This window comes from Lepisosteus platostomus, chromosome 2 (assembly GCF_059453375.1).
Source record: "Lepisosteus platostomus isolate fLepPlt1 chromosome 2, fLepPlt1.hap1, whole genome shotgun sequence".
Taxonomy (NCBI): Eukaryota; Metazoa; Chordata; class Actinopteri; order Semionotiformes; family Lepisosteidae; genus Lepisosteus; species Lepisosteus platostomus.
Window position 1 is genome coordinate 73,255,746 of NC_142612.1, and position 26,199 is coordinate 73,281,944.

The window sequence follows — 26,199 nt, forward strand, 5'->3', positions numbered from 1 at the left end:
TTTGATGAATGAGGATTCTAGCCACATAAACATTATGCTAACATTAGTCAGGAGTACACTGGTATTGTTTCATCTATGCTAATACTCTGTTTGAGTCTTAGGCTTTGAATCAGAGCTCTGCATCTGAACACGTGTCGTTTGTGTATTCTGTCATGTTGCTCTCTGATGCAGAAACACTTTTGAGGATGCTCAGATTTAAAATTTGTAAACATCTTCAAGGCTCAAAGAAAGTGAAGCGCATACCCAAATCTCATCTGATTTTTGTATTTATTTCATTCAGTTCTGTGGAACAAAGATTAAATTACAGTAATGTGATGGACCTCCCCGTGGTTTGTTCAGATTCATGCTGCTAGTAGAAATTCTGTACTTAAAACCCAGTATTAATTGTCTGTTGGAAGCAGTAATGAATAACCTGCTGGAATACATTTTCTCTTCATCTGAGTAATTTATTCATCATTGGTTCTCTCTTGACCTTATCTATCAAAGTTTAATTTGGTACAGATTTCTTTTTTAATTAGACATATTTTTTGTTAGAGTGAAGCAAAATGTTTTTCCTTCATGTCCCTTTCATTTATTTAACTGTACAGTATAATACGATAACTGGAACAAAAGTATCTGGTCAGGGATTAATAGAATGTCATATGATCTGAGCAATGCTTGAAATTATCTGTCAACTTAAATCTGCAAGTCTGAGTTTAATTACTGTCAAAATCACAAAAGAAATTCTCATTGCTTGGGCATCAAAAAGGTCAAAACCATGTTCGCTGTCTTTGCTATATTTATATTTTCAACATGATGGGACTTAGTAGGGTTGAAATAACTTTATCTCCTGTCCTGCTAAAAATTGACTTTTCAGTCAGTTGCAGTTCCAATCTGGTCTGTGTTTCAGCCACACATGGAAAAGTTTTATTCTTTGAAATCAGCTAGTTAGTGTATTTAGCTCAAACTGTTAACCTGTAAATTTCTACATTTGTTTTTCATCAATAAATACCTAAATATTCAATCAGATAAATCATGCGAACAGTTGCATTTCAGGTAAGTATATATTTCAAGCTATCTATATTTTACAATATATGTTACATAGAGGGCATACATTCCTACAAGTACTTACAGTAGGGGTACACCTGGATGATAAGCTGGAGTGATCTGGTAACTGACGCCCTGTACAAGAAAGGTCAGAGCCAACTCTATTTTCTTAGGAGGCTCAGGTCATTTGGTGTGTGTGGAACACTGCTACACATTTTTTATGAATCAGTGGTGGCGGTGGCCATCTTCTACGCTGTTGTGTGCTGGGGCAGCAGCATCATGACTAAAGATGCAAATAGGCTCAATAAACTTATCAAGAAGGCTGGCTCTGTGTTGGGGATGAGCCTTGACCCCATGGAGGTGGTGGCTGAGAGGAGAATGCTGACCAAGCTCACAGCCATCATGAACAACACCTCTCATCCGCTTCATGGGACTGTTACTGGGCAGAGGAGCACTTTTAGCAACAGACTGCTCCAGCTACAGTGTTCAAGGGAACGTTTCCGCAGGTCTTTCCTCCCAGCGGCTGTCAGGGTGTATAACGCTGCCCTAGGCTAGGACTGTTAGCCTTTCATTTGCTTGTCTATGGACAGCGTGTTTGCTCCATTGTACTTTTTGGACAATCAGTCTGTATAAACCTATGCACATTTTGCACATACTGTATTTTATTGTTTTTACAGTGACAATGATCATCACATTTTGCACACACCTATGTATTTATTTTTTTTACTTATTTATTTTTATTTATTTTGTTGTCTTTTGTTTTATAAGACATCTTTATAAGACATTTTTTGTGTTTACAGACATCTTTAACTCCTCCCTGTCACAGTCCATGGTCCCCACCTGCTTTAAAAAACCCACTATTGTTCCAACCCCCAAAAAGACAAAAGTGACATGCCTGAATGATTACCACCCAGTAGCATTAACATCTGTGGTGATGAAATGCCTGGAGAAGCTGGTGTTGTCACACATCAACTCCTCCATCACAGAGTCCCTGGACCCCTTGCAGTTCACCTACCAGAACAACAGATCAGTGGATGATGCTGTCTCCCTGGCTCTGCATACAGCCTTGGAACACCTGGACACTAAGAACTCGTATGTGAGAATGCTGTTTGTGGACTACAGTTCAGCATTCAATTCCATCATACCCAGTCAACTGGTGACAAAGCTCAGGGGATTAGGTCTGTGCAACTCTGTCTGCAACTGGCTGCTGGACTTTCTTATCGAGAGACCACAGGTGGTGCGGATAGGCAATAAAACATCAACACCACTCACCCTGAGCACTGGAACCCCACAAGGCTGCTGTCTGAGTCCAAGGTTGTACTCCCTATTTACTCACGACTGCACAGCAAGACACAGCAACAACCGCATCATTAAGTTTGCCGATGACACCACTATAATAGGACTGATCAGTGATGATGACGAGTCCACATACAGGGATGAAGTTGTACAGCTGCTTAGGTGGTGTCATAGCAATAACCTGGACTTGAACATAAAGAAAACGAAAGAGCTAATAGTGGACTTTCGGAGATACAGGCCACACACTCACAGCCCACTCGGTATTGATGGAACGGAAGTGGAAAGAGTCACCAGCTTTAGGTTTTTGGGAATTCACATCTCTAAAGATCTAACTTGGACTGTAAACACTGACTCTATCATGAAGAAGGCTCAGCAGCGCCTTTATTTCTTGAGGTGCCTCAAGAGATGGGGGATGCCAATACATGTGTTGGTGAACTTCTACCGCTGCACTATCGAGAGCGTCCTCACCAACGGGATCACCGTGTGGTATGGCAACACCTCTTCGCGAGAAAGAAAGGCACTGCAGAGAATGGTCAATATGGCCCAGAAGATCATCAGCTGCAGTCTCACCGAGATTAAACAGCTCTATGAGGACCGCTGCCGTGGTAGAATTCTGACCATCACAGAAGACAGTCACCACCCCGGGTATGAGCTCTTCACCCCACTGCCCTCAGGCAAGAGATATAAGAGCATACGGACACTTACCACTAGATTCTTCAATAGCTTCTATCCACAAGCAGTGAGACTGGCGAACACATTTAGCCATCCCCCTCGGACCACACCTACACCATCACCATCTACCTCTTTATGATTTCTTATCTATTGCACATCTCCAGTCATTGTTTACACGTCTGTATTGTTTACATTCAAACTGTCTACATGTTTACTTGCACATTGTCTATTGTTTGTTTGTACATTGTCTTGATGCACTGTTTGCACTTTGTTTTTTTTTGTTGTTTTTTACACTTGTTTTACAATCGAGAGACTTTCTGTAAGTAAGAATTCCATTATACCAGTACCGGTTACATATGGCAATAAAGTTCAAGTTCAAGTTCAAGTTCAAGTTATAACTAATCCGATGTCTGTTTTTGCTTGTCTTGGGCTGGACTGCTGTAACACATCAATTTCCCTACGGGATTAATAAAGTATTATCTAGCTATCTCTAATGTAACTGCACATACTGTAAGAATCTATCTGGTATTTCTTTTATTCTTGTTTTATTTTCTTGTTTGTCTTCATGAGAATTACTTGTGTCTGCACACGTGCAGATCTCATTGATTCATGATTTAACAGGAGGTCCACAACATTTTTTTCTTTTTGTTCGTCTCCCATGGTTTAATATTGTTAATATTTTCCAAGTAAGGCTGTTCTCAGTCAAGTTTAATTTGGTTTAAAGTAAAGTGTAGTCAAGAGCCTACCGTCAAGTTGCTTGGGGTAGCAAGACCCTGTTCTGTTCTGGGTGTATACAGCCCTGAGCTATAGCCCAATATGTACTGGAAGGCAGTTCACCATGTTTCTCATAAAGACAATTTGTGTGTGCTGTCATCTGGCATCTGCTGAGTAAGGGAAGTTGAACAGTCTAGTGGAATCATCCTGGTCTTGAATCAAGTTTAGATTCAGCTTCTTATCATCTCCTTTTGTTGCTGAGGTCTAGGCGCACTGCACCTACTAGGTTATGACCGTGCCATTCCCTGCCTGTAGAAATTTATAAGAGGCACCAATATAATATGGAGGAAAAACATACAGAGTGGCTGATATAAGAATTTTAATCCTGGTTTCATTGGATTCTGCTCCTGAGGTCTGTGAAGCTTGAGCTTTCATTTATGAAAATCCCAAAACATTTTCATATTGAAAATATAAGCACCCTGCTTGCTGCACTGAGTCAATTCTATAAAATACTGTTTTGGAAATTAATTATTAAGATCCATTTCTGAAGTTCAGTAGGAAACGATGCTAACACAGTCCATTAACCTTATTCATCAGTTAATGAATTGACTTCTGTTTTTGAAGGCAGACAAGATTGTTAGAAAGCTAATGAAAGTTTTAGGTACAGTTAAAAGCATGGACATTTTTTGCTTTTTCTTATACTGCTAATGTGTGGTTTAATGTCATGAAACCACAATTTTACAAATTAGGAAAAACTGATTTCAACCTTTTCATTAAATAATTTATATTTTAAAACTATTAAGAACTTTTAAAAAAAAAATCTGATAAGATTGTTACAAACTCATTCTCTGGTTAATAGGACCCTGCAATTTATCTGTTCTTTTTGTAGACCTACAGTATGGATCACTCATGTTTTATATTGTTGAAAAGAAGAGTCAAGAGAAAGATTTGCTTTAAATCAGAAAAAAATAAGTATTTTAAGGAACATGGGTGGATAATGAAAAGGAATTGAACTGAGCAAACAAACTGTACAAATGAAAATGGTTGAAAACTCATTTGAAAAGGTCAGACAACCAGCAAATTAAATACTTTCCTGATTCTCTGCCTGTGCTCCTGTTGCTGCTGCAGGGGAGTCTTAGGTGTACATTTCTTCATTACTCCCTCATCAATCACACAGCACACAATACTGCATAGCCTCAAGTTTGTAGGAGTCATCCTTAGCTACCTCACCTGTGGCTTGAAAGCTTTGCCGTTAAATTTCTTTTTGCTAGTTATTTAGTTTTGCTGTACAAATGCTTTTTAGGACCATTTTTAGCATGGAAGAATATTTTGGATCAAACAGGAGCAAGACAATGGAATAAGTGGACTATGAGAAGTGTCCTTAGACTTAGGAAGGTCATGGAATGTAAATTCCTGTTGAAATACAGGTATGTCAGTAGGAGACCCTCATAAATACCAATCCGATCCATGAACTGATCGGGTCCATGTTTATTGAGTTAATGTCTCCTACTGACTGGAAAAATAGATTATTAAATGCCCTTGATATTCTCTTTTATTCTAGATTGTTTTGTTTTTGGAAAGCAGGGTGAGTGACACTGAGAGCAATATTCAGCTCACTCTGCACAGGGCACATTTAGTGTACTGACTACACATATTCTCCTTACTGCTGTTTCTCTGCACTTCCAGCATTAACCAGTTGACAGTGAGGTGCCCCTTGTTCAAGGCTGTGGTGCACAAACAAGGCAGACTATATTTTCAGATGCAGGGATGCATAAAACACTGTACTCCTACCAGAATGCTGAATAACTCGATTTTTGTGCCAACTTATAAAAGGGAAATGGCAAAGACCAAGATGTGGAATGCTTGGTTAGTTTTGTTTTAACGTACAGTAGGATCAGCAGTTATTTTTCTTTCTGAACCAACCCAGGAATGAATGGGCTGTTATTAAGCAGCCTGCCACACTGTTGTGACCCTTGAACCTTAAACCAGAAAGGAAGGGAGAATTACTATGCATGTGTTACCTTTCGTGGTCTCAAACTGTATGCGTCTTATTCATGCTGTGGGCCTCACAGTGTCCACAGCAAAGTTACCAAGCAATTGATGCCCACAGGTGCCAGTCACATCACAGAGGTCACTGTCGTGTGCAGAGTTGAGAATAGCCTGGCGCACTGAGGTCCAACAATTTTAAACCAGTTGTCGGCCTCTGCATGGTGAATGCCAGCAACAATCAGTCAATCCCAGGACACAGTTTGAACCACTGAGTCCTGGAATTGACTGGTCCTAGCACTTAGGATCACATCAGGAGGATTGTTTCTCCAGGATGTTAATTTACATTTTAAGAGGATGCCTCATAATATTTGGAGGAATTCTTTGACAGTTCTCATATTACTTGATTAAAAGTCAGTGTTGCAAGCCTGATTGATTTGATCTTTTCACAAGCTGTTCCAACCTCATGAAAATTGGGCTTCCTGGTGGTATTATTTAATATTTGGCTCGGAACTGTGTGTGTGTGGATTTTGTTCAGCACCAGTTGGAGATTTGCTTATCTCTAAGCAAAGTGTCAAGTCAAGTATTTGGGGTATTTAAAAGAATTTTAATTTCAATATGCTTGTGGTATTGTTATAAATATTCAATATGTGCTACATAACTAATTCATAAATATTATTTTTGAGTGAAACAAATACCATTTCTGTAAAAATATTTACAAGTGGAAGGTGCTTTGTAACAATGAGACTACTGAAGAATGCAAGGTACAAATAACACTTTTCCTTTATAGTTTTCTGCAGACAATAATTAGAAAATGACCTGGGTACTGTGGGTTGTATTATTTGACATGGAATGGAAAGGCAATTTTCCATTATCCTTCATTACCGTGAACTAATGTACACTGACTCCTGACTCAATTGTCCCTTTTATAATAGTTCATAATTATAGGGATGAAATCACTAATGTTTCTGTCAGTGTTCATGATACTCAAAACCATATTAAAACAAAACAAAGGTTCAACAATAGCATTATGGACTTTATGAATTGTCATTCACAATTAACCTAAAAGGAGATAAGTAGCTTAGGCCTACTCTCATACCAGACTAATACAACATAAATACAGACATCTTTCAGATCCATGATTAAATCTATTACCCTTACAACTTTATTTTTGTTCTTTCAATTTCTTGCCACCCTGAATTGCTTTGTGAATTGTACATTTAAAATCCATTATACATCCATGCATTACAAATTACAGCATGACATACATAATGTACGTTATATTTTTCAAAAACAGATTTGTTTTGAATGTTTTATTTTTGTGGTTTTAAAAATGTTATGGGTTAAGCATATAGAAAAATACATTTTATTACACATACAGTACTAGAGGTACAATTTATATACAGTAGTACCTATTTCATTTTGTAACACTTGAATATACTGTATAGAAAAAATTTATGAATAGAAAAATTTAAAATAAACAACAATTGTCAGGTTGAACCCGTCTGTTTTATTTTTAACAAAACATTAGTTATTTATATACATAATCATATTCTGAAAACTAAGCACCTAGGAATTGTTTTTTATCTGAAGTTCCTAAAATTATGCATTAAAGATGTTCATGCCTGATTATCGTCTGAATCAGTAATGATTGAATTTCACTTTTGGCTGAAATACCTTATAACTATGCTTGTTCAGTACACGCTTGATACAACCGGTGATTCTATAGGGGCTAGGCAGACTTGTTGCACTGTTATTTGGATAAAAATGTTGTTTTAGTAATAGGGAAAAGGAAAAAAAAGTGTGGATGGAGTTTTTGTCAGATCAGATAAGGCCAGGGCTAGATTTACTGTATAAAATCCCTGTTTTGTAAGAAAATGCACTAAATAATATAACTTGACAATGTGAAACTTTCCTTTATTTGTAAAAAATGCAATACTTTACTCATTGGGGGTATATACTGCACAGCACGTCAAAACATTTCCAAAATAACCACAGAAAGTGACTGAGTTAAAGAACTTGATGCAGAAGATGTTTATGTACAGTAAAAAGTGGAATACTATTGTGTACCTTATATTTAGTTTTTAGCTACCACTCCCAGTTACTGTATATAAATATATTCATATTAATAAATTAATGGTTGTTAATGATTTTCAGAGACGTTATTACATTTTGGTTGTTCATATTTTCAGCAACCAAAATTTCCTTTGGTTACATGATTCCATATGAATATATTAAGTGGATTTAAAGAAGTAGTGCAACAAATTTAATGAAGCTACTGTTTCACTAACATCTAACACACCACAAGGGCCGTCTATTAATGATCTTTGCAACTGAAAACTGAGGTTCTGCAAGCCGACTCATATTGCAATATGGCGCTTCAAGCTTGCCACGGACAAACCATGCATCCTGAGTGGCTGCATCTGTACAGTATAGTGAGCATTAAAAGACCCTTATCACTTAATAACAACAACAGACTCACAAAGTTATCATTGCAATAATGAAAAAAAGCATTTTAGTTTCAGTGCATTTGTATAGAACAGAGATGGCATGGGTAAATTCATTTTACTGGTACATTTGGCATCATGAACTACTGTGAAACTCTCAGGCTAGGAAGTGCTGTGTGTGGTCACTGATAGAAGCAATCGAAGTTGTACGTCTGCGACCCATGATTTGTATTAGGCTGAGGGCACCATGTTGTGGGATTTTAACCCTTTCCTCTCATAATTCACAAGTGTTTAATGGGGCTCAAGTCTGGCGGGTAACACACCCACAACATACTGTAACTACCATAATCCCATCTCACAAAAAAAACTTGTAGGATGTGAATCCGTGTTGTCCTGCTGGAATGTTGTTGTGTCAAGAATGATCCCAAAGGAAGGACAATGAGTGAGCTTCCAGGACTTGGTTGGCTTCGCACAATCAGGTTCTCATCAATCACTGCAAATGGAGTTCTGTACTAACTTGACATTCCTGCCCAGACCATCATGCTTGGACCTCCACATCAATTCGTCTGTTGTATAAGACAATTAGTGTATCTTTCAGCAAGCCTGCGTAACACTCACTGACATTCATCAGGGTGATTGACACTAAACCTTGATTCACTGCTAAGGAGGACGTGGCTCCACTGCTGACAAGTCCGTGTGGGGTGTTGCCCCAACATACTGATGGCATGGAGACATTGTTTGCTTGATAAGCAGGGGGCATTGTTTCTTTTCTGTGTTATTCTTATTTGATTTTCACCAGATCTGAGATTCACCCACTTAAATCACCTTAATACCTGTGTCCAATCAACGGGTCTCACTGAGGCAGGGTTTAGTGCTTAAGCAACTGTTAAAGATACTCAGGTGTACCCTGGTCTGTCATGATTGATCAGTTAATCAAAATGACACCAAAACATCTCAAATCAGTATATTTGTTTCTAAAATTACACTTTCTCAAATACAGTGATATGATTTTTATTGTCATTATATTGTATATTATATATACATATACATTTACATAGGAACAAGTAATAGGTTTATTCCATGCTGAAAAAAAGAGGAAAGAAAACACAACATTTCGGCCATGGAGCCTGAAGAAGCAGCCTACGCAGCTACCCACCTGAACTACTACATTTACAGAGTAAGTTCTTTAGTATTTTGATAGATTTGTCTTACAGTGTTTTGCATAATTTACGGCATTTATAATATCCGAAGGCCTTCTTTTCATCACATTTATCTTGAGTGAAGTGCTGTACCCCATACGAGTTGAAATGTTGTAATACAAAGATGTGGGCATATCAAAAAATGCTTTTCTGCCGAAAAACGCAAAAGATGCCAAGATTCAGGGCGGTCTGTACAGATTATTTACTTCCCTGTGGGACAGTTCTAATCTCTTCTCCCATGTTGCCTTTCAGACAGTGATTGTCCTCTCATCTTAAATAACAGCAGTTGCCTTTCCAATAACAAGGAAAGGCGTTATAGCTTGACCGGATTAAATGGGTTGTATTTCACAAGCAGAGTTTGCTCTCACTTCTGGTTTATTTCTTTCCTTTCTGGATACTTTTATATCCCATTCCAGCACATCAGCAGAATCCATGGATCTTCTTTTTCAAATGTGACCCTAACGTGTTTCCTGGAGTCAAGGAAAGAAAAGGTGGTTGCAGATCTCCGACAGCTGGGTTATTATCTGCTTGACCAGTCATCTGTTTATCTTTTAAAACAGGCTGTACTGCTTTGGATTAATAGGTCAATATGATTTGCTAAGCTCTGGAAAACTCATAAAACTGGAAGGACGGATTCCCCATTTAATTACTTTTTAGAGGAGATGTGATTTAAATGTTGGTGTTAAAAATGCCATTTGGGACACTGCTGTAAAACTGCAAGATTAAGTTAAAGAAGCTGTAAAGCCCAAATGGCTAAATATGTCAGTTTAAATAGTGTAACATATATTGTTGTACTGTTGGGAGTTTTCTTGTGTGTTCAGGATGTAAAATTAAGTAGAGGTCACAGCACACTAGCACTGCAATTTATTCTTTGCAAGAAATCTACAAGTTCTTTGCATATTAGAATCAATTTCCAGAACAAATTTTCTTAGAATTCAGTAAAGAAAGTAAAGTAATAGTTATTTCATCATTCCACATTGCAGACTGCCTGAATATGTAGTAGAGAAGTGATCATGTCTAATGAATATTTAATTTAATGACTTTGCAGCAGGAATATGGATTTTTCAGGTCAGGGCATACAGCATTCATAATAAATCCAATCGAAGTGTAATAATAATAATTACACTGGTTTGGGAAAGAAGTAGAAATCAAGTAGCAGTGTATGGTAATGGCTGAGGATTCAAATCCCAAGTCGGACACTGCTGTTTTACCCTTCAGCAAAGCACTTTATTCAAATGACTCTAGTACTAATATACAGCTCTATTAACAGGTACAGGGTTTTTGAGAAAGCTTCCAGTCACATAAGCATTTTTTACTTATTTTACAAGTTGGAAAACAGGACAAAATGAATATAACAAAAAAAATTCAAAGAAAAAAGCTCTTGAAACAGGGAAAAAAAAAACAGGAGAAAAGAAGTATGAACCTGCTCTCCTGAGAGCACTCTATTTAACCAAAGGGTGGTTATTTTGTGGCTGCTGTAAAGTGTTGTAAGAGTTTAGGGCTCAATCTGAAGATGTTCTTCTCCAGAGTTTTAAAATTACTTTTTCACCATCCCCAGCCAAGAAGGTTGTTAGGAAATAACGACACCATTAGCATCACAGTATTTTCACCTTTCCATTAAACTTTATCACTGTTCCAGAGCTGACATGTTTTACAACTGGGGCATGTCATTGGGGATGAGTGAGATTTACTTGTTGTTTTAATAGGGCAAGCAATTAGGAAGGTTAGGAGCTGCCAGGTTTACAGTTAGGAAAATCACATGTAACCCTGTTGAGCACTTAATCCAATTTGCTATCACAGCACAAAGTAGTAATAGGAGGTTTCATGCAGGTGAAAGACCCTTTGGTTTCAGCCTGTTGTTTCTTAAATATGCTATCACTTTGTTCAGACAGGATACATTGTATGAAAATAAAATAAAGACTTACTTTTTGTTATATTAGTCATAGTGGAATAACATTCTCTTGGTGAACCCCTAATTGTAACCATAGTAATACTGTGTTGCTGTGATTAACAAAAATGACATTGCTGGATGTTCTCTACTCATAAATATGTTGTACGAAACTACTATGTAATTAATCACCTTTATGCACCTGTAAGGAAATATGAAATATTCTTGGGACAAAAATAATGTAATAGATTTATAGAATAGAACAGAGAACATTGTGTGCATACTGTATTACCTTAATGCTTATTGAATTCTTCCTTTTTTGTTCTGGGTGAAGTATTTTCTATACTCCTGATACTCTGCTGCTGAGCCAAAAATGATTGAATTGACCCCCCTCCTGTGTTTTTCTTTTGCAGTAAACAAACACAAACCCTGGATTGAGACATCGTACCATGGAGTTATAACGGAGAACACTGAAACTGTCCTGCTGGACCCTCCACTGGTTGCTCTTGATAAGGATGCTCCTGTACCATTTGCAGGTATGGAAAGCATACAGTATGTACTGTAGCTAAGGTGTTGGGCTCACCTGCATAATCTGGTCAGCTGAGGTCCCAGTAGTTAAGTCATCACATCTGGGAAATGCTGAATGAAATCTCATCGTCACAGCAGTTTTGACATCCTTCTCTTTACAAAACGACTTTTGAAGACTGTCATTGCTGCTCATACGTTTCAGCAGATTCCCTGAGGTGACTTCATTGCAGTATCACTTTCTTACCTTTTTACAGATGAGGCTCCTTGTTAAATCAATGTCTGTGTATTCTCTGCAGGCTAATAAGACAACTGGTCTTTCTTAAAAGTAAGAAGGCTTCATTGGATTATGCCTCGGATACATCCGGCTAAATCACCTCAGGACACATTCCTTAATTAATTCTGTAACATAAATTAATCACAGTCATACTAACAAGACAATGAGCTAATAAATGGGCAATTTTCCACAATTGGAAAGTGGGCATTTGCCCGGAGGATTGTTCTAAGTCATTTTTTCTATGGCTGGTTGATCATAAACCTTGACAATTCAGTACTTGCTGAAGCAGCTTGTATGTAGAAAACATTCACCATTAAACGAAGGGCTACTAAATGAAAAGTAAGCTTTATTTCAGCTGTTTTTTTAAAAAAAAGGCCATATGGAGTGGTTTAAAGTAATTCATAATTTACTGAGTAGTAGAGGTGGATGATAGGCAATTCAGTAATTAGCTGTTACTGGATTCTTTATAATCCTTTCATTGAAGGATGAGTCTTTACTCAGGTAGCATTGACACCTCATTAATTAAACCTGGTGAAATTAATCTCTTTTTTGACAGCAATAAATAACTGTCATTCTTATGCTCTCTGTCTGTCAATTTGCATTTTGTCTTGGTGAACATTTCTGTTGTATTCTTTAGCAAATCTTGCATGAGCAGAGCTGTGTTAACGGAGAGGGTGCCAAGTACTTTGCCCCATTTTGTAAAAACATTTTGCTAAAACACTTAGTTACTCTACAATAGGAATACAGAGTTTCTTAACCATACATTTTTAGTTGTTAAATTCAGCCTGCGTTGTTCACTAGAGGCTTTGTGATAAATACATTTTTTTGTTTTCATGAAACAAGCTAGCAATAACATGAGCATCACATTTATTGCTTTGGGGGTAATGGCCCAAGATGTGGAGGTGGCTGCCATGTTGTAATATGATCTGCTTTGCTGGGATATACAATGAACAAACTGAAACCTGAGAACTAAAGACATTTGTCATCAAGAATTGTCCTCTAGCAAAACAAGCAACTCTTCACTGATTAGATCAAACACTGTACAGTATGTATCCAGAGTTCTCAATCAAATTAGTTTAAAGGATGATTCCAACTTGGACAGCATAATGCAGTTTAATTTGTTAATTTGTCATTTGAGCTCAAATTACATAGAACATTTTTCTTTTGGCATTCGTCTTTTCAATGCCATTTACGTATTGTTCTGCTGAGCTTGATGTTTCAAGTAAAGGGTTATATAACAGAGAAGATGAAATTCTGCCAAATATTCTCAAGATCTTGATCATACAGAGCCATTCTGATAAGCAAAGAATAAAAGGAAAAAATATCAGAAGAGCAAAAGAGCTAACAGAGTCTCTGAGTCTCAGAGTAACAAGGTTTTCACTTTATCTATGTGAGCTCCTACATTAGAAGTTTTATTTTTTCAAAGTAAGAGTTGGACTTCTAGTGTTTTACTGCTACATTGCTGATAATGTGAAATATTAATGATTTCCCATATCTCAAATGTAAAATGGGCATGAACACACACGATGGGATCTGTCCCAACAGTGCATGTTTTTGACAGTTTTGAGTAATAAACTATAAATCTGTAAAGTACTGTATTCATTTCATGTTGGTGTCATAACAGAGGAGATGGCCTTATGAACATCTAATACAATTATTCAGGTTAACATCACTTTTCATCATTTAAAAAAGGAATGTATGAATCTTGTAAGAATTTGAAATCTCTGATTTTTATCCTTTGTCAACATACATAAACGTTTTCTTTTCGGATAGACAATGCTCTAAATAGAGCTTTTGCATTTGGTGCAGAAAACAAAACAATCTTGGTGTTTTCAGAATACTGTACATGAAGTGTTACTGCAAAGCTGAATTAGGGTATTGGAATTGGATTTCAAATTAGTTTTTTCTAAAGAATTGTGAAAATAAAAATGGTCACTTGGCATATTGATTAGATCATAGCTTTTCTTTTTATACCTCATAGAAAGCGGAACATGATTTTAACATGTATTAAACTTTATGAATTTTTAAGTGAATAAATACTTGATATACAGTACGCAGTATAGTTGTATAATATTGTTGGGTATTTAGTAGCTAATTGATCTGAGGAACTCATCAGCTGTTTCTTGAAAGAGTTCTGGGTATCAGTTTCAACAACATGGCTGGGTAGCTTGTTCCATACTCCCACAATCTTTTTGACTAACTATTGTTTACTAACAGCTTTACACGTAACCATTCTTTCACAGCTTGAAGACAGTTTAAAATGGCAGCTAACCTAACTTATTTTTCACTGGAAGTATAAAAATGATGTACACTATACTGTACACTGGGGGATAATAACTGAGACCATTGTAAAAACACCTCTAGTTTGGAGCTCTTAACTTAATTTTATACTTTTATATGTGTCTTTGGGTTTCTTTTTTCCATAAAATAAAAAATATAAAAACAGGACTATTAAAAAAAACTTTAGATTTCTCCCATAATATTCCATCTCATATTTAATTATAATCGTACTCCATTGTCTGTATTAAAAGAATGTATTTAAGCATCACAAACGTCAAATGTTCTACAGCATTTTCACATGCTGTTTAGTTGTACAGTAAATACACCTGTAACATATACATCTTGTAAAATACCTTTGAATTGGTTAACTGTTACCAGGGACTCTTGGCAGATTGTTATATTTAAAAATTAAACATTAAGAAATATTTCATTATTTCAAGGATTGCATTTCATAATTTACATTTGGTTGCATTTCAGTGTTACTAGATTCCTCTGTTTAAGATAGTAAAGTAGGATTAGGACAAAGAAAAATAGTCGTACTGTAGCTCTTTGCAGTATTTTGGTCTTCTTCTGGCATTTCATTGTGGTGACATCAGAACACAGTTTCTTTCACTCAGTCAGATTCAGAATACTCATGCAGTGCTCAGAATTATTTACTGACGAGTTTGTTGGAAAGTGGCTAACATTTTTCTTGTATTCTTTCCATCATTTATTCAGTAGCAAACAACAAAGGTAAATAAACTGCCTGCTACACCCAATTACCAATTATACAGAGACTATTGACTGTTTGAGGAGAAAACAAAATTGCTATAGGGTTTGAGAAGCTTAGATAAAACTTGAAAGTTACTGTGCGTTCCCGTTTTAAGTAAAAAATAAAATATTTGAACATTCCCTTGATTCATTACTGTTTTTGCCAGGCACTAAAGTCAATGAAATCTCCCCTGCAGTTACTAGTTGTCTGCAACTGCAATAGATATGCCACTGTCTATACTGCAGTGGATGTGACATATTACCCACTACTTCCTGAGCTGGGGTAATTGGCTATAACTCTAAGCCATGTAACCAGTGTGAGCTATGGAGGTTAAAAAAAAATGTTTTCTGGACTGAATATTTTGGGACATTATATTGTGGCTCTTGTAGACAGCCTATATTAATCTTCATACTATTCAATCTTTACGTTAAATATTTGATTAAACTCTTACATGAGCAAATGTTAAAGCAAATGAGAACATGTGGTGTAGCATGTGTTTTTTATAAGAAAGTTGACATCTTCAGTAGATAATATTAAAAAATGAGTGAGACAGTTTGATATTGTGCATAGGCTGTAATAAAAAGAACATGTCCAATAATAAAATATGCACATAGATCCACAAAATACATAACATGAACACAACTTCTCCCAATTAAAATAAAAAGGTCTATTAAGAGCACTTTAGCTTGAAAGGGTATTGTGAGTGTTGTTTGCTCTTGTAGTTTCATTAGACTTTGCTGAATTGCATTCTGTCTATAGAATGAGGGGCAAAAGTGAGTTGTGATAAGCAATAGATTGTGTTTAATGCCCTGTAAAATACATTTCTAATTTATTCAACGGAACTCAACTGCTGCATCATCATTGTATGTTCATATAAAATCAGATTTTTTTGCACAGATCCATTTACTTATAAAACTCAACTTTTGTTTTTTTGTTGTTGTTTGAGTGTTAATTTATATACAATATATATGAATAAAGGTTTGATTTGATATACTTTGTGAATGATTTGTTACACTGTAACTCTTGTAATAATGTTAAAGAGAAACAGTTCAGAAAATATATGCTTAAAAGTTGTTCAGTATTGCTTAGCAGAGTTTACAAAGTTCACCCCCTTGTGCCTCAGGGTGTAATGTGCACACTGGGTAATGATGTGATGTAACAAGGAAGTACTCTTTTAGTCCAAGAGCAATTTCAGTTACTGTGAACCTTTTAGGATTCCTTTGCCCTTAATATTCAGCAAACAGGGGTCTTGCCACCATGTTCTCAATGGCAGAACAGGTAGAAGAAGATGTATTATCTGGAATTGTCAAACACTGTTCTGGAGACCTCCAATTGTCTTGTCTCCATGCCATTAGATCAAGGTTTTATTTTGTGCAGAAGCTGGTGTGTATCCAGCTTTTTTCTCCACAATAAAAACACACTTCACCCAGATGTCTTCCATCCTCAGCACGTTCTGCAACTCCTTTGGCAACAGCTAATGAAGATGAGAACATTAGAATGATGACTGGAATCTTCTGATCACGATCTCGCAGATGTTACAAGCGGGTCATACAGTGAATCCCAGACACAGTACAGATTCCACATTGGCCTTATCAATTCATGGAAGACAATCATTCCTCACCATGAGAGACAGCCAATGAATATTTAAAAATGCCAATTTCAGAATTAGAAACGAATATACAGTTTACCCACATTTACTGACATCAGTGAAATACTGTATCTGCATGAAGGCATAAAAATACTGATGTCAAGTGCACGTAGTGTCTTTGGAAGTCTTTGCAGTTTTGTTGACTTCTATTCAGTTTTGATTTTAAAGCCTGCTCTTATTTCCCATTTTTTTCACTCCACTGATCTGAGCAGTAATATTAATGAAGTTATGGGACTGTGGTTACAATCTGTCAGCTTAATGCTGTTTATATTCCATCAGTGCTGTGAGTCAAAGTGACATTAATCAGAAGCGCTTGTGCCTACTTTATAAGGGGTAATAAATGCAAGCCATTTCTTAAAAGGTACTGATAGGTTTAGCAAAACATTGAAATTTTCAAGAGGAAACAAGAGAAGATGCAGTGCCTTAAGGGAGAGTTTCACTTTTGTGCTACATAAGTTCTGGGTAACCCAGACTGTGGATCTGACAGCTACTGTCGGTACTGATTTTATGCTGTCTCTGCAGTGGAAACGATGTCGTTAGAAAGATGAATATTGCAACCTTCCAAGCTAGCACAAAAGAATTTCATTCCTTATTCACCGGTGGAAATAGGCCTTGCCTTGAAACTGTTTAACTTCTTATTGGGCATAAGGAGAGGTGGTTAGGCTCCACAGCAAAGTAGGCTGTACACAACATAGAAGGTTTTCTTTTTCTTTATTCTAACACTCACTGACGTTATAACTTGAGTTATACTGTCAGCACTTTTTCTGTTTTATTTTGTTATTTGTTTTCTACTATTTTGGAAAGTATGCAGTTTTTGACTCACAGTTTTAATTCACAGTGACAATTTTATTTTATTTTTCAAGGTCCAAAATGTTAGTAGTAGTGTTCAATATGAAAATAAGATTAGTTGAACCTGTAGCATGTGTTGTTGGCAGCATGTTTATTGTAGACATATAGTTGATCAATATTACACCTTGGCTTTGTTTCAGTAGCTGCACAGGCCAAATGGTATTATATGGTACAGCTAACCTTGTCAGACTGTAATCAAATAGAGCAGATGTGACTCATCCCACCACCATGTACGTTTCTGTAATTACTACTTAAATGCCATTGTGCGCCTTACTAAACCAGATCTTTAAATGTTCCCATAGTACAACCCTTGTTTCCTGCAACATCAATAAGAAATAGATCAGGTGTAAACTGTCATCCCTCCATTTCCCAATACTGATTTCTTATCAATTTTTCTTTTTTTTTACTGATCAAAAAGAAAAGGCATATTTGTGAATCACAATATCTTTCCTAATTTATTCAATTGAATTGCTGAAGGTTTTCTACCTTCAAAAAAAGAAAACCATTCCTATTAAGCATGTTTTCTGCATTTATTTTTGCGCTGTTCACTGTATTTAGTAATATATATGCAGTTCAATTTGATTTCACAAGGAAATTCATTTGAAATGCCTGTGTCTTTAGCAAATTTTCCACAAAAGTTTAATGGCCTTCTTGTGAATTAAATCGCAAATAAAAATACTAAAGTGGAGTCAGAACATTGTAAATGTATTCAGAAAGGATAACTTGTTAGCATAAAGTACTTAAGACTTATTTGCATTTACTATATCTTGCAAGGTAAACATATCATTTTGAACTGGTTCTACAGTATGTCTAGATTTTATGAAGATCTTGTGAAACCCTAATAATAATAATATACACTAGCTTTACATTTAGGTGTTTATATTATTCTGATACAGTACATACTGTACCTATCTTACAATATCAGTAATACTGCTTTTTTGTTTATTTGTTTACATTCTAGTTAATATACTTAATAACGTATTTAAATAAATCAAGTACTTAAATTGTATCTACTTAATAATAGTTTAATAGACATTTGGTTGGTCTAATTTGATATTTCTGTTAATTGGACCTATTTTCTACATACTGTATCCAACTGCTTCATCATTACTCTGGCCTCAGGGAAGTAGGAGACATTAAACTCTTACAGGGGTCAGGGTGTATACTTTCCTGTTTAATTTATGAAGTAATGTACAGGAGCTGATGGCATGTATTTGTTAATATTGGAGAAACAGTTTGCTGTTAAATTTCAGCTGACATTTTCTATTCTGTCAAGGAAACAGGAATCCATAAGAAAGAAGATAATAACCCATTTCATATTAAGTAATGGCATGAATGGTATAGTAAGTAGGAACAATAAAGAAAATATTTCTCCTATCCCTGATTATCAGTCTGAGTTCAGTGATTTATTTCTTTACATATTGAATGTGACAAGTTTAATTGTTTAAATTTCGTATCTGATGAGATGCCCAATTTGCTGTTGGACTAGAGCCAATACTTGCATTTTTTTGAGGCTTAGAACATTCACATTCATTTGTTGCACTGAACCATAATAACCACAAGACGTAGCATTCCAATTAACACCACTATGAACCCATCTGAGATATTCCTCACAATAATATGTTTTGAAGGAAATGCCCGAGATGTGATTTTGCACCTCTGAAATATATTAATGAAGCCAATAGAGCACAAGAAAGTGAATATCAGTATGCAAACACGCCTACAGTTAAGCTTGGATGGCAAATTCAATATCTTCTGATGCCCACTGTCTCTGTGATTTGTAAACTATAACCCATTTTTATGTGCATACTTTACCTTGACTTTATGGTTTACTTATTTCTTTTGAGAATGGTCTTTTTTGAAGGAACCTGTTGTTTTTTTAAGGGAAATGTTAGTATTCCATGTTGTACAGTATGCTTTAATGTTATCAGCTGCCCTTGTTTCTTGTCTAAAGAATTGCAATAATTTAAAAAAAACCTTCAATTTCAGTCCATATTGGCTATCTCTAATAGTGCTATCATCTTGTACGTTTTCTTCTACTGTGCATCAGCTCTCAACATTATTTCCACAACTTGATGAGTAACAGAAGTAAAATGGATCGGTCTGTAGTTTCCTGTTTCAGTCCCCCCCCCCCCCCTCTTTATATGAACTGCTGTTATATAAGCAGCTCTGCAGTTTGTGGGTGCAGATCCAGTCTTTACTGAACACTGAAATTTTCTGGTTAAGGTTCTATGAATAACATTCTTCATTTCCTTAAGTATGACTGTGAAAATACCATAAGGCCTCGATGATTCATTAGTTTTAAGCCTCCCTAGCCCCTGTAGAGCCTCTAGTGTCAGTTATGCTAAAATTACTCAATACTGGCAGAATGCCTTCTATAACATCAGGCATGTTATTGATGTCTTCTGTTGTAAAACCTGCATGAAATATTAATTTAGTATGCTTACTATTTCTTTCTTCATCTTCTATTATTAGTTTCCTATTATCGTGTTTACATTTGCTTCCAGTTATTTTAGTGTTATAGTACTGAAAAACGCATTATTTTTGTCCTCATTGTAGTATTTTTTTCTGTCTCCCTCTTGGTGATTCTGAGATTTTTTTTTCAGCTGCAACATTTTTTCAGCTGCAACATTTTTTTCTATCTTTGAATCTTTGTCCCTTTTATTAAGTCTGTAGAACAGTTCACTTCTGTTTTTCCACTTTTCTCCATCAGTCAATTTAGGCCCTTATTCCTTACACTTGGACTTGTTTGTTTGTTTCAGGGTTTAATTTATTATAAGATTTTAAACTGTTCTTGAAGTATAACCAACCATTTTCTATTGACTTTAAATCATTCTATTTCCAGTACTCTGTAAACTCTCTGTCAGTCTTTCATAGTATGCTGTTCTAAAATTGTACATCCTAATTTAAAACTTTAGAGATTTGTACAGTTGATGGGCTTTTTACTAAGGGTATGGTATTCATATTACAGTATGTGGTAGAAGTATGGGCATGATATATATAACAACTTACTTAAGGGGGAATTAAATTGCATATAACCTTCATATAAAAGTATCTTAAGGAAATCTAAAGGTGGTATATCTTACAGTTACTACAACCTGTTATATTGTGCCACACTGACAATTACTGAAGCACTGAAGCAAGCATGTTTGTTTTTCCGCAAGTATATTTCACAGGACAAAAAATCCAACTGGCACTAATCTTTTTTCCCATGCTGTTCACTGAATTTATGAAAATTAGTGCTGGTGTTCATCTTGCCTCAGACTTACTGAGTCCACTGCAAAATCCAGATCTGGAATAAACTCAGATCTCTTCTGCTCTTGGGAGAAGTAGCATCTAACCAGTTACTCCCCTCACATTGAGAGCAGAGAATGTTGCACTATAGTAAACACCAGTCCCCAGAAATGCATCCTGGTCATTTCTCTCATGAATAATCAAGAGTTTTATTCCGAATCTAGAGTGTGTTCCGTGATCAATAAACAATAGTTATCCTGAGGTATTTTCGTTCCTCTGCAGGAACCAGTTAGTCACTATGACTTAAGACCAAATCCCAGACAGACACCTTCTAGACAGACACAGGCCAGGGTAAACAGAATCACATTAACCAAACAGCATGTCTCTCACATTCTCAGTCATCACTGCCTTGCTGTATGCATTTAATGGCTTAGACTCTGTGGTGCCTGATAATAATTCTATATAACCACAGAATTGCCGTCAGACACCATAGGTAACCCTTTTGTTTAAATATTTTTCCCTTGGGGCCTCTCCAATAGCTCAGTGAAGTAAAAGTGCTGACATGTGATCACGGGGTCAAGCCTGGATTATCTCTAACTGGCTGTGACTGCGATTCCTCAAAACACAGTGCACAATTAGCTCTGTGCTTCTGAGTATAGGGTGGCATTATCTGGCCAGAGCTCTCTCAGAGACACAGTGACTACCTGCAGCCTCCAGGGAATCTGCAGGCAAGCAGTACTGTCAACGAGGGATGTGTCTCTCCTCCAATTGAAAATGTGCCTCCAGTATGTGGCTGTGCCGCCTGTGATGTTAGAAGATTAGTGGCGTGAAGGTGGGTGGGTCAGAGGAGTCTGCCTGCACTTCCTCACCCTGGTTTTGGGTTTAGAGCAGCAAGACGAGATGTGAAAAAACACACAGTTGGCTATTTCAAATTGGGTGGGCACAACAAAAATAAATTGAAGCAAAGTAAATTAAAATACTGCCATGTTGCATGATGGGGAGTGAATGCCTTGAATTAGCTGAAGTTTAATTAGTTGTTAAAAGCCAGGTGGCAAAGCTGTGCCTTCCACGCACGAGATGATTATTGTGATGGTTTTAGTATCAGTCCCATGGAAGTGTAAAATGGGTAATTTAATTACATATTTCAAGACGCTGGAGTAGTTCTTCTCATTTGTGTCTTACTTTTATCTGCATTTTTGCATTCCAGAATCCTAATTTCAGGCATGTCCACTGAATAATTTCATTCAGATGCAGTTCAGTTATGTTTATATTACCCCTCCCTTTTGTCATAGCTTATTCCTAGCCTTGATTAAAATCCAATTTATGTCCATGAGGCAGTTGATAAGAGCAAGCCTCGCAATTATAGATTGCAGTGCCATTTGGATTAGTTAGAAGTGTAATTTAATAACTGTGTAGATGAGCAAATAAATTTCAACAAATACCCAGAAGATTGTTTAGCAATTGGGAGGAATAATTTGCATTGATGAATTAGTTGTTTGCTTGATTGAAAACTAGACCTACTTTATTGTCAACCAACACTGCAGGTTTGTTTTATTATTGCCAGCATCTGTGGATCAGGATGCCTTGAATGTAAAGCCTTTCTTCTGTTCATTTATTTGTCTCATGCTTTTTTCAAAACAACTTATATTTATACCTATTTATGTAGCTGAGTATTGTTCTGGAGCCATTTGGACAAAGTCCCTTGAACAAGGGTACAATAGTACGGTCTCACCTGGGATATGTTCCCTGTTCACTTCAATGTCACTATTTTTATTAATTTTCATAGAAGCTGCCGAGAGTTTATGCTTTTCTGCTCCACCTGTATTAATTAGATTTAGACCATGCAGTGTAGCACTGTTGTACAGTGTAAGGACTATCTCTATCAACAGCATGTCAGGTATCATTTATTCTCAGGGCAATCTCTTAATCTCAATGTTGATGTAGTCATTGCCCCTTATGACTTCGTTCTGTTCTGTACTTTCTTCTGTAAAGTACAGAGCATAGGTTGTTTTTTTAAGAAGCCTGAATCCCGTGTGAGTCATGTGCTGGGATTTGTTTAATATTTAGCATTGTTTAATATACAGTACAAGTCTAACAGGTCATACAAACCTGGCTCCTGAGTACAGCAAGAAAGAGTAATCTATCACAGTAACTTCCCAAGGGAGTTTAAGGTAGATGGTTTTGCACAGAGCAGAAGCAAATGTCACAGCATACCAGTTGGGGTGTGTGTTATGGTAGTCTGATAGTGTGTTCAGAGTACAGAGGTTCAGAACTCGATGGATCCCCTCATGTCATTCATTTCTGATGGACCTTTACTTGCAGTAAAAAAGGATGTAGCAGGAAACATGAAAGCAGTATCCCGTATTTTAAAGAAAAAAAGAAGCTCTCTGGGCATTATGCTGATTCAGACACAACACAACATTGTATCAATTTTTTATCATTCCGCCAGAGTGGTAGCTCTGCTTGTAAAGACAGCAAGTGAATTAGACCAAAGACTAGAACAGGATGATTAATATTTCAGGATCTCCATATTGAGGCAATATTCGCCTGTTGGAAATATAAAAAGATGCCGGAAAGACAGAGTGCAATTCACAGCCTTGGTGAATGCTTTTGAAAGAAATAATTGTATTGTGAAAGCCTTTTCAAGGCTGTTTGAGGTTTGTGTTTTGTTGCTGTGTTGGCCTGGAGGTTTATAACTAGGTGACTGTTGTAGATTTTCATTTTAAATTTGCCCTGTGTTCTCCTTAAAATAATCCTTTCTTTTAAGGTCTTCACATCTCCACATTAAAATTTTCTTTGTGGTCTTTTTCCTTCTAATGGCATGTTATCATGTAATTTTTAAATAAAGCCCTCTTCCCATATTTAATGTAAATATGATTATGTTTTTTGCATGGTGTTTTTCTCCCTGGTGGACAAACTTAACAATTTTATTCACAATAAACTACATTACTTCTATCATAGGAATACATTAACCATCTTTAAAAAGTGGACAACTTTACATTCTATTAACAGAGCAAAAAACTGACATTGTAAATTGTTCAAACTAATGTTTTAAATGTGAATTACAACAAAAACATATTTTTCTCATTTTCAAGTTATCTAACAATAACTTCACTGTTCACTTAAGTTTAAGTGAGCCATTGCAGGCTTGTTCTGGAATCCTCAATAATTCTCCTACAATATACAGTACACTCCTGAATAAACAGTAAAAAAGATTAAGAACATCTTTACTGTATGTGCCTATGAAGGTTTTAGACAAGTAATAAACCTAATTCAAAGACCCTATGGAGTAAAATTTAGTTAAAAACTGGTATAAAAAGAAACTGTCAATGATGGTTTTGGTCAAGTATTCTACATCTTTAAATTAAGGGCTATCAGTGAAATCAACTCATCTTATGTCACATTGATATAACATTTAAACGTACATAGAGCATGTTAATCCAGGCTTATTATAATTAAATATTTAAACATTTAAAATGGGAATTGGAGCTGAGATGCCTTAAAGACCTTCTGTGTCTTTGAAAATAATTTAATGAGTAGGACAAAATTCTAAAGGGCTTGAAGGATAGTTTTAATAAGCTAACAGATTTAAAACAGGTAATGCTGTCTCCGTGTTTCTTTAGATCCTGCAAGTTCAAAGAGATTCAGTAGAAAGCAATTTCGGGAAATAGATGAAATTCATTTGCAGGGAAAACTGAATTGCGGGGAAAAATTCAGTAGGTTTTCGGTTGGCATTGGCAGCCTCCTTATTTAAAAGCCCATGACCACTTCATCAGGCAGCTCCATCTGAATGTGCTTCAGGGCATCTTTCCCTGTCTACAGTTTATCATATGTTTATTTATTGCCAGATTCACATAGAGTCGCTTTCACTTCGTAAGTTGGAAAGGTCTTGTATTTCTGTTTCTCACTGCTGCGCAATCCAGATAACATTTCGTACCAGCTTGCTTTCCCCCATGCTAAGGAAACCCAATGAGAAACATTAACATGCTGATTTCCTTGTCTGCATTCCAAGTTCCTTTACTAGATGATTCTTAATAGATAATTGTTCCAGCATAAGTTTGCCCTTAAGGTGCAAAAGATTTATTCAGCAGGCTGTTGATTCAATAAGCACACCCACACACTTATCATTGTAAAAATGCATTAAAACTATTTGTCACGTGAACTCCTGTCTGTCCCAGGAACTTTATTTTTAAATTGTAAAACAGCCACAGATATGTATCATCATACTGTGTGACCTTATACGACAGCAATGTTGCCATCTTGTAGCCTGATCTTTTAAGATGGTAGAATTTAAATAAGACTGGGCCTGGTCAGGTCTTGGGGTGTGATACCCTTAAGGCCAGCCAGGTTGTTGCGGTAAGTTGTTGTTGCACCTGTAGGAGATACTCTTCCCTCTAGACCAGAATTTTCTAACTAATTACCCAGACCAAAGATGTGGTTCTTCAGTCAATATACCAGGGTCCTGACTACTTGGTCAATAAAGATTCCTTGACACACTTTGTAAGAGTAGGGTGTTTGCAAATTCTGGTCAGGCCTTGAACAATCTGCCCTACCTAATTTTCCCCCTAAATGCAGTTGATAAAGGAATTTCTCACGTTCATTTTGCTGTATAGCAAAGCTGCTGACACACTGTTCATTGGTACATGGTCTGCGCAGTTAAATTTTATATAAAATAAAGGAAAATATTTTTTGCAGATTTTCTTTTTTTCCATTCCTTAACTTAACTTTTCGATTGCTGAGCTTACATTTCCCTTATCTGACAGCAATATTAGTGGATTTCTATTTATTTTTAACCAGGCATAGTCCAATGCACATCTTTTAGTAAAATTCTATACATATTCTTAAAATGTATTTAAAGTACATTGCTCTCACATGCATTGAACCAATTGAGATGAGTCAGGTTTAACCAAGTGTAAAAAAGTAATCTCGTGGTCATCAATAATCCTTACTAACACTATTACTATCAACTCACAATAATTGCAAGAAGACAAATCCAGTCCCAACACCCTCTAAGATGTAGTTAAAGGACTAATTCAAATCTTTGCTATTCCTCCTGAACCTACAGTATAGCTTTCAACATCTGCTGCTTTTAATTTTGTAGTTTTTGCTAGATTTGTTCTGCATTTACCAGTTACTAATACACTCCGACTTCCTGTTGATGATTTTGTAAATGTTAATTCATCGGTGTGAAAGATGTTAAGTTGTTTTTTTTTCTTCACATTTGAAATTTCTTCAATATGAAAATGAAGGTTTAGCACAATAGAGATTTTTTATAACTCATCAATGCTTTGTGAATTTGTGAATTTATTAATTGGATGATGGCACAGAAATTAGTGAGTTACTTATACGCTTCACAGGAAAAGTTTAATCAGTTTTGTGCTTATAAAGAAGCTGGAATTATTCTATG

General features: G+C 36.2%; 1 protein-coding gene across 1 annotated transcript in view; it reads left to right on the forward strand.

The window, feature by feature from the left end:
• LOC148677077 (calsyntenin-2-like) overlaps positions 1-26,199 on the forward strand; it is a 235,700-nt gene that overhangs the window by 97,580 nt on the left and 111,921 nt on the right. Inside the window, exon 2 of the mRNA XM_088617597.1 lies at positions 11,642-11,764. Within this exon, the coding sequence (XP_088473723.1) occupies positions 11,642-11,764 (123 nt within the window). The remainder of the gene's footprint in view (positions 1-11,641; positions 11,765-26,199) is intronic.